General features: G+C 36.0%; 1 protein-coding gene across 1 annotated transcript; it reads left to right on the top strand.

Moving 5' to 3' along the window:
- Positions 1-2,883: 2,883 nt before the first annotated feature.
- LOC133199803 (uncharacterized) lies at positions 2,884-3,942 on the top strand. Its single transcript, XM_061335632.1, has one exon. It carries the CDS (start codon positions 2,884-2,886, stop codon positions 3,940-3,942), a length of 1,059 nt encoding a protein of 352 aa, XP_061191616.1.
- The last annotated feature ends 11,064 nt before the right edge of the window (positions 3,943-15,006 follow it).

Raw genomic sequence — 15,006 nt, 5'->3', positions numbered from 1 at the left:
ATAACACAAACCCTCCTGAATTACAGAATATTGATGTCGGACATTTATTCTTTGAAGATGACTTAATTCTCCTCTCTATTACTAAAGAAGGTCTCCAAAACTCAATAGACTGTGTCTCAGAATATTGCATAAAATCAAAATTGACTGTTAACCTTGATAAAACTAAAGCAATGATTTTCTCAAATAAGAAAGTTGACACAGCTCAACATTGTTTTTATTATAATCATTCAATAGTTCATCTTGAACATGAATATAAATATATGGGAATTATTTTTACTTATAATGGTAAACTTAAGTATGCAGCTGAACACCTAGCTGACCGTGCAAGAAAAGCTTTTTATGCAATGAAACACTCTTTACCATTTCATAATAACTTATCTGTTAAAACTCTTTTAAAACTATATTCTTCACTTATTGAACCTATCATTTTGTATGGTTCTGAGATATGGATTTCAGACTTTAATATTAATATAAATAATTGTGATCAACTACCTTTTGAAAAGATACAGCATTTAATATTTAAAGACATCTTGGATGTACAGAGAAAAGCTTCAAATTTAGCCATTAAATATGAGCTAGGAACACTACCTATTTGTTGCAAAGCTTTCATCTCTATGTTTAAATATTACAAGAGACTAAAAAACCATAATAATAAAAATGGAATTAGAAATAAAATTCTTATTGCTGCTTTCTTAGAAGATGACAATCTATATAATAATGGTGTAAAGGGTAATTGGCAGTGTCAGATTGATAAATTAAAAAAAGAAACTTAAATTTCCATCATTAGATATTACTGATAACACATTTAGCAGCTACTTGAAGAATTTCTACGTAAAAAATGTTAATTTGCAACTTCAGAACATTGAATTCACCAAATGTGGTAAATTATTATTTTAAAGTCAAATTATAAAGAACTATGAATTCCAAGACTACTTGAAATTTCCAATTAATAAATCTAAATTAACAAAACTGAGAATTTCTGCACACCCTTTAGAAATTGAAATAGACAGATATTCAAAGCCTTGTATCCCAAAAGAATCGTTTTTGACACTATTGTAAAACTGTTGTAGAAATTTCATATATGAATGTCCTATATATAAAGATTTGCGAAAAAAGTATTACCCTTTGAACATCTATAATTTAAATGGTAACATGTTGAAGGAAAGTCATTGTAAAGTACTTTGTAATCCTGACAATGCAGTTCATTCTAGAAGGCTATGCGAATTTTGACCTGAATGTTTTGAATTGCGTTCTAAAAATAGAGCGCAACTAGATATCATTGAGATGCTAGCATCTCAAAGGGCCCCGCTTTCAGCAATGAACATGGAAATGTAGGGTAGCTGAAAAGGGTTTACTTTGAAGAGGAACATTTCTCCCATTACACACAAGAAAACTATTCTATAATGCCTACATTCTGCCTTCTTTAAATTATTGTCTAACTATTTGGGGTAATGCGCCAGGTGCTGGCATAGATAGAGTTTATAAATTGAATAAAAGGGCAGCCCGGATTATATCAGATGTGGCTTATGATGCCCCTTCACTACCATTGTTTGAAAAACTTGGATGGCTGATCATATATGAGTTCATTGATTTTCATAAATATGTATTACTGTACAAAACACTTCATGGTATGGCACCTGATTATTTAAGAGACTCTTTTGAATTTATTTCTTCTAATAATTATGTTTTACGATCTGAAACCAACTATGACCTTCGTCTACCGAAATATCGAACAAATCAATTTAGAAATTCTTTTCATTATTCCGGTGTTCATTTATGGAACAAATTACCCTTGTATATACGTTTTTTACCAACTGTACACACATTTCGTAAAAATGTGGAAAAATTTATTATAACTTGCCGCAACACTGTTTAAGTAACGTAATTCCATGTCCTAAACTTTTAATTGTACTTGTATTTTTACATCATGTTGTATTATTTAATTTGTGTACAATGTTTTCATACATGTAATTATCTTATTATTAATATGTTTAGAGGGTCCCGAGGAAGACTAGTGCATTGCACTAATCGGGTTACCCTCTTTAAATAAAGTATTATTATTATTATTGAACATTTGTGTACTATTAAGGGATGTGTTGTTTGAGTCTAAAGGGCTTCTATGTTATCCTCGTTATAATAAACCCCCGTGGGGACCCGGGGTGATAAGAATAGGTCCCTAGCACCCCCTTGCATGTCGTAAAAGGTGACTAAATGGGGCAACCTGTTGGCCGTGGGTTGCAACCCGTGTTGGTGGAGAAGGGGATCCTGGTGGTTGAGGTCTGCAGGTGCTGGGTGTAACGCACCTGACATGACCAACACTCCATTTTGGCCCCATATTCATCTAGACGGGAGGTCAAGTTTGGCCCGACTTGATCAATCCGCTAGTCATGCCGAGCTGATAATATCTGCATGCCTTAGTATTGATGTTTTGCAATTTCTATAATTATACATCTTCGTTTTGCAATGTTCCAATACACCGACGTTTCCATGTTGATATATACATATCAAGCGGTGGCTTAGGGTCAATCAGGCATATTCTGTCTGAGTATAGTTTCTTTGTATCCTCTTCGTATCAGTCTTACTGGACGTCCGTTTGACTAGATATCGCCCTTGTTGGCGCTCCGAGGCAGGCGGGGAGCAAGGACTCTGAAACTTTTCTCAACTAACCATGGCTCTTTCAAAAAAGAACGTTGATACCCATCAGGTTTTGAAATATCTTTTAATGATGAACAAAATATTTCTGTTGTGGAACACTGGCCCTGCTTCATCATACTTGAAGCACATATTTCAGATCAACATGCAAAGCCTTCAACAAAAGTTTCGCCTTTTATAATACAAAAAGGTATACAGGGGGTTATTGGTACACCAAAGTCGGTTAAAAAGATGAAAACAGCTGCCCTTCTCATTGAAGTAGCCAAAAAACAGCATTCAGCATCCTTGTTGGCACTAAAAAAAATTGCAGATATACCTGTACTTCCAAAAGTTCACAGTGGACTCAACCAAAGTAAAGGTATTTTATTTGACAGAGACCATGACCTGGATGATATTCCTGAACAGGAAATCCAATCTGAATTGGAGTCCCAGGGTGTGGTCTCTGTGAAACGGTTCACCAAAAAACGTAACGATAACATTGAACCTACAAATACTTACCTTCTTACCTTTGGAATGCCAACCCTCCCTACGAACATCAAAGTTGGGTTGTGCCAAATGAAAGTTGAACTGTTCGTCCCAAATCCGCTTCGGTGTTTCGAATGCCAGGGATTTGGGCATGGACAACATAATTGCAAAGGCACAGAAACATGTTTCAGGTGTGGTGAAGAGGGACATGACGGCAAAGGTTGTCAAAAGGAACCTAAATGCAAGAACTGTAAAGGTAACCATATGGCTTCCTCAAAACAAAGTCCTTTATGGAAAAAAGAAATTCAAAAAGTAAAATCTGAGAAAAGAATACCGTACCCAGAAGCAAAGAAGCTAGTCAACATGTACAGTGTTCCTAGACCAAATTTAACATCATATGCAACTGTTTTAAAATCGTCCTCTATGAAGGACGTTTCTACTCAGGTTTCTGAGAATGATATTCTTCAGCAAATCTTAACATCTAAAATGTCTACGTCATCAAATGACAAAGCTAAATCTGTTTCGACACCTGCTTCTGCAGCTGTGGCTGCACCAAACCCTGTGGCTACGACTGCATCAAAGTCAAGAGCTGCGGTTATATCAAAATCATCCGGGAGACAGAATAGATCTCCCTCTAAAAACACTAAGAAGCAGTCGAGTGATCGATTGCCGAAAGCAGCAAAAGATCCCGTCGCTCTGCATAATAAATTTGGGGTCTTTGAGGAAATGGACGTTACACCATGCCATTCATCCTTGCGAATCCGAAGTGAATCGCCCAATAAAAATAAAGGGAGGATTTCACCCATTTCCCATCATAAGAAATAGAAATGAATCATCCTACATTCATACAATGGAATTGTCGGGGTTTTAGGGTTAATTTTAACGAATTATCATTACTTATTCAGGACCATTGCCCGGTAGCTTTATGTTTACAAGAAACACATTTGAAAGAAACAGATAAGATTAATATTATACACTATACTATGTATACTGATAGAGCATCTGGTGGTACTTCTATAGCAATTAACATTAAATACATTCACAGCCAAATAAGTTTGAAAACTAATCTTCAGGCAGTAGCTGTACGTCTTTCCCTTGATAAAACAATTACCCTTTGTTCTGTATATGTACCCCCACACTATCAATTTCAACTTTTAGACCTCACAAAATTAATAAAACAAATCCCTGCTCCATTTCAGATTGTCGGTGACTTTAATGCCCATAATCCGCTATGGGGTAGCGATAAAATCACAGATAAAGGGAAAATAATCGAAAATGCAATATCGCATCATAATCTTTGTATACTTAATGACGGCTCAAACACCTACTTGCAACCGGGTAATAGTTCATATTCTTCAATAGATATCAGTTTAGTAGATCTTTCTTTACTCCTGGATCTAAGTTGGTCAGTCCATAATGATTTATGCGGGAGTGATCATTTCCCAATTATTCTTAAAGTACATAAACCCTCCGAAAACAACAGTGTTCAAAACTGGAAATTAAACAAGGCTGATTCGAATAAATTTGAATACTTATGCTTACAAAATATTTCTGTTGAAAAATTTGAAAAACCATCCTGATCATATTCAAAATTTTACTGAAATACTATTAAATACCGCAAACGAATGTATACCTTAAACCTCGACAAATTCTACTATAACGAAAAAACAATGGTTTACAGAAGAATGCAAGGAAGCGATAAAAGCTCGCAAAAAAAAAAACCCAGAAAGATTATTTAATAGATTACCTACATCATCAAATTTAAGCAATTTTCGTGTATTTAGAGCAAAAGCTCGCAGAACTATTAATTTTAGCAAAAGAAAATCTTGGAAAAAGTTTGTTTCAAACCTAAATTCACATACCCCTATAAATAAAGTTTGGAACGCAATAAGAAAAATAAAAGGTAAAGGTCCTGAAAAATATCAACATCTTAGTAGTGGAAATCAAATTATTACTGATAAGAAAGAAATATCTAATGAAATAGTCAATGCAATCTGCAAGAATTCCTCGACAAACAACACGAGTCCTAGTTTTATAACATACAAAAATACTCAAGAAAAGAAAACATTAGATTTTACATCCGAAAACAAAGAATGTTATAATGAACCATTTACTTTTAAAAAGTTGCAAAAATCTTTAGATAAATCTCACGACACAGCTGTAGGTCCGGATCACATCCACTATCAAATAATTAAACATCTTCCTAAAGAAAGTAAAGAATGTCTTCTGCAAATTTTTAATACTATCTGGAAACGAGGGGATTTTCCACCTTCCTGGACTCAAGCCACAATTATTCCTATTCAAAAACCTGGAAAGGACCATGCAGACCCTAATAATTATCGACCAATTGCGTTAACAAGCTGCTTATGTAAAACCATGGAACGGATGATTAATGAACGAACCAATAACATTCTTACAAATACACAAAGTGGTTTTAGAAAAACCGAAGTACTAGTGACCAGTTAGTAAGATTGGAGACCTTTATTAGAGATGCTTTTGTTAAAAAAGAGCATGCTGTATCTATATTTTTTGACTTAGAAAAAGCGTACGATACTACATGGAAATATGGTATTTTAAAAGATCTTTACAATATTGATAGAACTTTTAAAGTGCGATTAGGAGCTACAGTTTCAGACAATTTTTTAACAGGAAATGAGTGTACACAAGGAAGTATTCTTTCAGTCACATTATTCAGCATTAAAATAAATAGTTTGGCTGAAGTAAAAGGATTTGCATGGTAGTTTATATGTTGATGACTTTATTGAGCGGCGGTTACAATCATGTCTAAACAAAATTCAAAATTGGGCCGATAATAATGGTTTAAATTTTCAATGAGTAAAACGGCGTGTGTGCATTTTGTTTAAAACGGAAAACCCATGATGATCCAAATTTGCAATTAAATGGAAATCCAATAAAAGTAGTTAAAGAATTAAAGTTTTTAGGTGTTATCTTTGATAATAAAACTCTTTTATTCCACATATAAAGATGCTCAAGGAAAAATGCTTAAAAGCACTAGATATTATTAAAGTTATAGCAAACACAATATGGGGAGCTGATAAAAGTACCCTACTTAAACTGTATCGCTCTCTAGTAAGATCTAAACTAGACTATGGGTGTATTGTGTATGGATCAGCTAGGACTTCCTATATAAAAGCTCTCGACGCAATCCATCATCAAGGTCTTAGATTGTGCTTGGGGGCTTTTCGAACATCTCCTAAAGATAGTTTATATGCAGAGGCAAATGAACCACCTCTAAACTTAAGAAGAATTAAACTTGCTTTACAGTATATAATTAAATTAAAAGCAAACACTGATAATCCTGCTCATGACAATGTTTTTCATCCACAAAATGCACATTTATTTGATAAAAACAAGAAATGCATAAAACCACTTTGTTTTTGATTTAAAAATCATATTAGAGATTCTGAACTACAATTGGATATTGTCAAACCTACTATTCTTTCAGAAATACCACCATGGAAATTAATTAAACCAGTAGTTAACAAATCCTTATCCGAACTAAAGAAATCAGAAACAAATCCCCTCATTTTTCAACAGAAATTAGCTGAAATAAAATCTAAACATCCTACAACAGAAATTTACACAGATGGTTCCAAGGACAGAGGTAGGGTTGCTGCCGCTGCAGTGGTCAAAAATGATGTTTTTTCTATTCGACTTCCGAACGAAGCAACAATTTTTACGGCCGAAGCAAAAGCTATACAACTAGCTTTTGAATATATTAAAACTTCTAGTGAAAAATCGTTTACAATATTTTCAGACTCGCTCTCATGCTTAGAGTCCATATACAATATGAACACAGATCACCCATACATTTTGGATATATTGACTAAGTTTGATCATCTGACTTAACAAGGTAAAGACGTTGAATTTTGTTGGATTCCGAGTCATATTGGCATTCCGGGTAATAACAAGGCCGATAGTTCTGCAAAAACTGCTCTTCGGTATGAAATCGTTTCTTTTAAAATTCCTTACACCGATCTTAAGTATTTAGTGAAACTTCATGTAAATTCTCTTTGGCAGATATTTTGGGATTTTTGTGATAATAATAAATTGTATGCAATACAAAACAAAGTTAATCAATCATCTGATTTCGGCCTGAAACGTCAGGACGAAGACATTATTTCAAGAATACGAATTGGACATTCATATCTTCTAGACAAAGAAAATCAACCTGAATGTATATTCAGAATGTATATCTTGCGAATGTGCAATAACTATACACCATATTCTTTTGGAATGTTCTGATTTTTCGCCTATACGAAAGAGACTTTGTAATAATGTGCGAACAATGCATGATCTTTTTACAAACATTAATCCTTGTACAATTATGCAATACTTACAAGAAACTGATTTTTACAAGCTTTAATGTACATATTTTTTATTAGTATTTTTGTAATTTTCAATTTAACTGTTCTTTTTATTTTTATGCCCCCGGATCAAAAGATCCCGGGGGTATATTGTTTTTGTCCTGTCTGTCTGTTTTTTCTGTCTGTCTGTTGTCAACTTTAACCTTGCCCATAACTTTTGATTGGTTGGAGCTATGACTTTCATATTTCACATGTGTATTCCTTGTGACAAGACCTTTCTTTGGGTACCATCATATTTGCCCTTGACCTTGGAGTTTGACCCACTTTTGCAAAATTTTATGAGACTTTAACCTTGGCCATAACTTCTGAACAGTTGGTGCTTAGGGTTTCAAACTTCACATGTATATTCCTTGTGACAAGACTTTCCTCTGGATATCAACCACTTTGACCCTTTTGACCTTGACCTAGGAGTTTGACCTAGTTTTGAAAAACTTTAACCTTGGCCATAACTTTTGAATGGTTGGAGCTAGGGCTTTCATACTTCACATATGTAATCCTTGTGACAATGCCTTCCTTTGAATACCAACGACTTTGACCTTTTGACCTTGACCTAGGAGTTTGACCTACTTTTGAAAAACTTTAACCTTAGCCATAACTTTTGAATGGTTGATGCTAGGGCTTTCATACTTCACATATGTAATCCTTGTGACAAGACCTTCCTTTGGATACCAACCACTTTGACCTTGACGTTTGGCTTTTATTTAAAAAACTTTAACCTTCACCATAACTTTTGAACAGTTGTATCTAGGTCTTTCAAATTTCATAGGTGTTTTCCTCGAGACAAGATCTTTCTTTGGGTATCAACATTTTTTATCTTTTGGCCTGGATTTTGGCTTGCATTTGAGAAACTTTAACCTACGACATAAGCTACCATACGGGGGCATAGTGTTTCACAAACACATCTTGTTTAAATTTCATGTCCGTCGGATGGGACTTTAAATGGTGCCCCGTGTCAAGGATTGCAACCCCCTTGGCACGCTAAAGATCGTTTCTCTGGTTATCGAAAAAGAGTAGGCTCATTGGGGGCCGCCAGAGAAACCCAAAACTATCAAAACCGTTCCTATAATATTTAAATTCCTACCGCCGAAATATGGCTGAAATATTGCCGACTCGGCGTAAAACAATAATAATCAATCAATCGTTATAATAAAAAATGGCACGAAAATCATGAGTGCTCAACACCTTCCATCAAAAAACGGCACAAAAATCACGAATGCTGCATATCCTCTATGAAAATTGTTGCATATCCTCTATGAGAAATATGGAAGAAAAATCACAAATGATCCGTACCCTAAGTCAATTGGTACGGTTTGAGGCTGACTGGACTTGGGGAAAGAAATTATGCATCGAACAAAGATTTTAAACAGAGAGGCTATTTTTGAAATTGCCCTTTAACTTAGAAACTTCGTTCAAGGTCATTGCACATTCATTGACGAGTGGCACTCTGTGAGTGAAGTATGAGCCACATTGGACCAAGAGAAGAGAAAATAGGCGCCGTACAAGGATTTTTCATATAATTCTGCTATGACCTTGACCATAGACCTAGAAACATGGTTTAAGATCACTGCACACTCTTTACCCAAAGACACTCTGTGGGTGAAGTATGAGCAATTCCTCTGGACAAGGACTTTTCATATAATTCTGCTTTGACCTTAACCTTTGACCTAGAAACATGGTTTAGGGTCACTGCACACCCTTTACCCAAAGGCACTCTGTGGGTGAAGTATGGGCCAGATTGGGCCAAGGAGAGAGAAAATATGCTCTGGAGAAAAATTTAAACAGAGAGGTTTTTTTTTTTTTACCTTGACCTAAAAACTTCGTTCAAGGTCACTGCACATTCATTGACCAGTGGCACTCTGTGAGTGAAGTATGAGCCACATTGGATCAAGAGGAGAGAAGATATACTCCAGATACGGATTTTTCATATAATTCTGCTATGACCTTGACCTTAAACCTAGAAACATGGTTCAAGATCACTGCACACCCTTTACCCAAAGACGCTCTGTGGGTGAAGTATGAGCCAGATTGGGCCAAGGAGAGAGAAGATATGCTCCAGACAACGATTTAAACAGAGTGGCTATTTTTGACCTTGACCTAAAAACTTCGTTCAAGGTCACTGCACATTCATTGACCAGTGGCACTCTGTGAGTGAAGTATGAGCCACATTGGATCAAGAGGAGAGAAGATATACTCCAGATAAGGATTTTTCATATAATTCTGCTATGACCTTGACCTTAGACCTAGAAACATGGTTAAAGATCACTGCACACTCTTTACCCAAAGACACTCTGTGGGTGAAGTATGAGCCAGATTGGGCCAAGGAGAGAGAGAGGATATGCTCCGGACAAGAGATCTCGGACGGACGGACGGACTGATCACTATAGGGCACCCGCAGAGCGGGGCCCTAATATACATTTATTGACTGGGTTCGAGGGCAACATGCGTTTTGTCGGACCCAAGAACCAAGCTGTTTGGCAATTGCCTGAGGCCGTTAGGCCGAAGGCAAACAGTTTGGTTCGAGGGGTCGACAAAACGCATTTTTCCCGAGAACAGAGTCAATGAATGTTTTGTTATACCTTTTATATTTATTTTTTTGACATACATGTATGTTGAACACCAACGAATGGAAATGAGATTTAGCTGACCCCGCCCACTATGTGATGTCAGCGGTCCAACATCTCATCGACAGGGTCAATATCTCACTCAGCGGTCAAACATCGATTTTTGTATGCCCGCTCAGTAAAACATTAGAAATGTTAGACTTTTATTAGTATTGATTTATATAGGAACAAAATTTTAAAGGTTTAACAATAATATATATTTAATGCATTAATTAGTTCATCTCTGTCCATATTATACTGTTTATACTATTTGCATAATAATTATGTATAACTTCAAGTTGTAAAACCGTTCACGGTAGCTCAGTCACTTTGAAGTGAAAGTTGCGGGTCCTTCGCATGAGACCTTAAAAACCGAGGCCCCGTGTCACGGCAGGCGTTGGCACGATAAAGATTCCTCACTGCTCAATGACCCTGAGTGCCGAGTAAAGGTCAAAATTTGAAGCCCTTCACCGGTATATGGTGACGTCTCTATATGAGTGAAAAATTCTCGAATGGGACGTAAAGCAATATATATAATCAATCAATCAATCAAGTTGTAAACGTAAACTGATTTGTACACTTTCATTTATGTATGTACTTTAGTATGTGTTTTAGTAATCTGAAAACACGCTGTATTTTTTTTCTCATTTTGTATGTAACATGGTTGTATGCCAACATGTTTGGTGAATCAATAAATAAATTGAATTGAATAAGAGTTATTCAAACAATGAAAAAAGGATAATGAACACCAAGGTGACTGACCTTGAAAAACGGTGCACAGAAATGGAGAGAAAAATTGAAAATGTTGAACGGAACATCAAGAAAACAGTCCGAAAGGAAGTTCTGAATAGTTTCTATCAAATGCTGGAAAGCACTGAGGGTAGACCGTCAACCCCCCCCCCCTCCACTCCATATGCGCAACAGCTCAGGTATAGTATACAATTGATTTGAATCTACTTTGAAAAACAAGGAATAAAAGGGAAAAAATTTAACTTAAAGTGATATAATTTTATTTGTAGCCCTAGTCCTAACCATGAGGACATTGAAGGAGATATTCTAGAGAAATACATACAGCCCAGTACATCTGCAGACAAGCTCTTATCCCGACAAGCAGCATATGTACGCTATTTTTTGAACACTCATAAATCAGATAAAATTACTGATATTTTAATAAACACATGTATTAGTGAGGGACTAAAGATGGGGGTATGGGCAGAGGGATTTTGTCCCGAACACCACCAAATATTTGAGGGACAGATTAAAGAATGAAGAAAAAAATATGTAGAAGTTCTCTTAGAAAGGAACAACAACAGAGATTACATACCTTTCTTGATGACTCGATGAAAGAGATGTTTGTAAGGTAAAGGGAGGAGGAAATGGAGGGTTAGAGTGGCCTTACAAAGAGATGTATGTAAGGTCAAGGGAAGAGGAAATGGAGGGTTAGAGTGGCCTTACAAAGAGATGTATGTAAGGTCAAGGGAAGAGGAAATGGAGGGTTAGAGTGGCCTTACAAAGAGATGTATGTAAGGTCAAGGGAAGAGGAAATGGAGGGTTAGAGTGGCCTTACAAAGAGATGTATGTAAGGTCAAGGGAAGAGGAAATGGAGGGTTAGAGTGGCCTTACAAAGAGATGTATGTAAGGTCAAGGGAAGAGGAAATGGAGGGTTAGAGTGGCCTTACAAACATCTCTTTCATCGAGTCTCGTGCTCTCGTATGTATGATTCAGATAGAAGTTATATATAATTTTATAAAGAATACTATATTTATTATATAGAAATTATTATTATTGTAATTAGAGACTTTAATTTGTCAGTGAAAATGTTTGACACCAAGTGCATTTAAATTATGATAAAAATGGTACGGGAACTACAGTGTGGGGAATTTTTAAGCACGAATAAATTATTTCTTGCTGTTTGACGAGGGGTTTACTTAATAAAGTTTATACATTTAAATTATAGTATCTTGCAAGATAGTCTGAATACGAATGGAATAGTTTATCCCCCTAATGGATTGGAAACGTACATGACGTTTGCACACAACATTCTCTACACGTTTCCATTTTTAGACGAGTTAATCATATATATCACCTTTCACGTAGCTCGGTCGGTGGAGCGCTCGCTCAGTGATCGGGAGGTTTTGAGTTTGAATCTCGGCCGCGACTGACCTAAGTCGATAAAACATGGGTAGCAACTGTTCCTTCGTCATGCACTCGGCACTTTGAAGTGAAAGTTGCGGGTCCTTTGGATGAGACCTTGAAAGCCGAGGCCCCGTGTCAGGGCAGTCGTTGGCACGATAACGATCCCTCACTGCTCAATGGCCGAGTGCCGAGTAAAGGTCAAAATTTAAAGCCCTTCACTGGTAAAGGTGACGTCTCTATATGAGTTAAACATTTCCGAATGTGATGTTTTTTAAAGTCTCTCGAGAGAATTTTTCACTCATATGGAGACGCCACCACTTGCCGTTGAAGAGCTGCAAATTTTGACCTATACTCGGCATTCAGGGTCATTGAGCAGTGAGGGATCTTTTTCGTGTCAGCACCTACTGCGACACGGAACTTCGGTTTATAGGGTCTCATCCGAAGGACCGGTCTCCACGTCCCACAGTGAGATTCGAACCCGCGACGTAAGGATCAACTCCTTACTCCGCGACTCTAGAGCGAACGCTCTAACCACTGTGCCAGAAACAATTTCTATGGAAACTAAAGAAAAAGTAAAAGTTCAAAGTGCTGAAAAAAATAACTGGGTAGGGACGATTTTGACGGGTCGGTCGGAGTACATCAAACAAATCAATTTTTATTGTTGGCCTTATATGGCTTGACTTCATTGTCAAAATGTTAAAGGTCACCAAGTTAATGGCAATGCCTATATAAAGTATATTCCATTTAATATTCCAATGACCTTCTTATAAACAAACATAATTCTTTACATACATGTTGACCATGAACTGCCAAAGGTTCTTACGTTTATACAGTCAAGGTCGTTGACAACAGAAACAATGCCATTTGCAGCTAATTGTTATCATCATTACAATTGCTATGAAAAGGTCATGTTTACATTAATTAAAGGTCATATTATGTGTTGCACATTTTATTTATTTATCATAATACATCTAGTCCAAATGAACGTTCAGTATATATGGCTATTGCATTGCTACTGTCACAACTCTCTTGTTTCCAGATCAGAGATGGAGGAGGGATGTTATTTTGGTTTATTCATTTGTCTATATCATTGACCTCATCCAGAATGCCCATGACTTTTACATCTAACGTCAAGCGCTTGGTAAAGAAACAAGTCACTAACTTTCTTTATGTCTGGTTTGAAATGGCGCAGTGAACGAGAATCAAATCTTGGCCTCCCGGTCACAAAGTGAATACCCTACCACCAGACTACTGTGACTGATAGCTTTCTTTGAAATGCAGATTTTTTGTAAATATTTGTTTTATATTATGTAAATCCTTGTAAAACGTTATAACACTGTCATTTAGGAGTTGGGTAAATGAAAATGGGTTTGAAGCTTTCTTAACAAATCAAATTAAAAAGCTGTAGGATCAGAGTAGAGTTTCTCTAATGGTAAAGGATAATGACGTTTTGATTTATTGTTTGCTCATCTGCGCAGGTGTGTAAAGGCAGTACACAGATCATTTTTCGGCGAATTTAGACTTTTTCGTAAAATTTAACATTGATAAATCGGAAAAGCCATAGATAAATCATTTACTATATTATCCATTGAGTCCTAGGCTAAAAGAAGCATTCCACGACGACGTCATCACGTGACATCTATAAATAGAAAAATTGCCTTAACGAAAAAGTGAAAAGTTCAACACTACCCCGGGAATAATTCATTTCTTTTATGTAAAAACATCACTGGGTCATGAAAAGTGCTGCTAGAATCCTACTCTCCCGACACAGAAAAAATTATCCTAAACTTTCACATGAAACCTTACCAAAATTTTTACATTTTGTACATACGATCAAGGAATTGTCATCAATACATGTTAACCACACGATTCTAGCAGCATTTTCCAAGTATTATAGAATACGAGTTTTCGATACAAACAAAAATTATGTTTCAAAGTATGCGGCGTAGTGTTGAACTTCTGCATTTTTGTTGTTATAGAACGACAGAGGAAAGGCTGATCGGGATTTCAAAACACTGCCTGTGTTCATTTTAAGAAAACATGATAAGAATAAATTAGCGTACCTGATTCTTAATCTTTAATTCCTTATGAATCACACATAAAATTCACGGTATATGCTTTAAAAGTCCCATTTCATATATTTGTTTACATAATTTCTCGTCACGTTGAGTTTCACTCGGCAAATATTTGATCAATAATTATGACGTCATGGGTTGGTATTTAACCCCTGCGATAAATACTTAGCTTTTTATACCACCCCAAAACGACAAGATGTAGTTTGTATCATGTTTTTGAATGATTTCAATTATTTCTTGGACCTGAAATTGAACTTTAAATACAGATATGAAGAAATTATTATCTCTAAAGTTCACGTCATATAGCTTACTATGACGTCATGTTGTATAGGCATGTAGGGTATCTATGTGTAGCCTTAACATACCCGGGTGAGCCATGGAGGTTTTCATGTGATCAAAGTTTGTCAACAACCTGTTTATTTAGTGTTTATATAATTATAGTCCTTTAGAGACACTGGTAAGATGTGAATTAAACTGGAACAGATTATTTTTTCTTTAGTAAAGGTAAGACATGACAACATAAGATTCTTTTCAGCATGAAACAAAGTTGGCATAAAGACTTCTTGGAAACCACCAAACTTATGTCACGAGATGTCGGATCCCTGTAGTTTTATCGTTTGCCTCTACTATTCATAAAGTGCAAGGTTTATCATTGGAAAATGCTGTATGTGACATAGGACCTTCAATATT

The sequence above is a fragment of the Saccostrea echinata genome, unplaced genomic scaffold, assembly GCF_033153115.1.
Source record: "Saccostrea echinata isolate AGI-Se365-2 ecotype Australia unplaced genomic scaffold, CSIRO_AGI_Sech_v1 ptg000036l, whole genome shotgun sequence".
Taxonomy (NCBI): domain Eukaryota; kingdom Metazoa; phylum Mollusca; class Bivalvia; order Ostreida; family Ostreidae; genus Saccostrea; species Saccostrea echinata.
Note: the sequence above shows the minus strand (reverse complement) of the source record. Positions and strands in the feature narration are given on the sequence as shown.

What these genes read in the sequence shown, in the direction of transcription:
- LOC133199803 (XM_061335632.1), top strand. Translation starts at nt 2,884, where the DNA reads ATGAAAACAGCTGCCCTTCTCATTGAAGTAGCCAAAAAACAGCATTCA.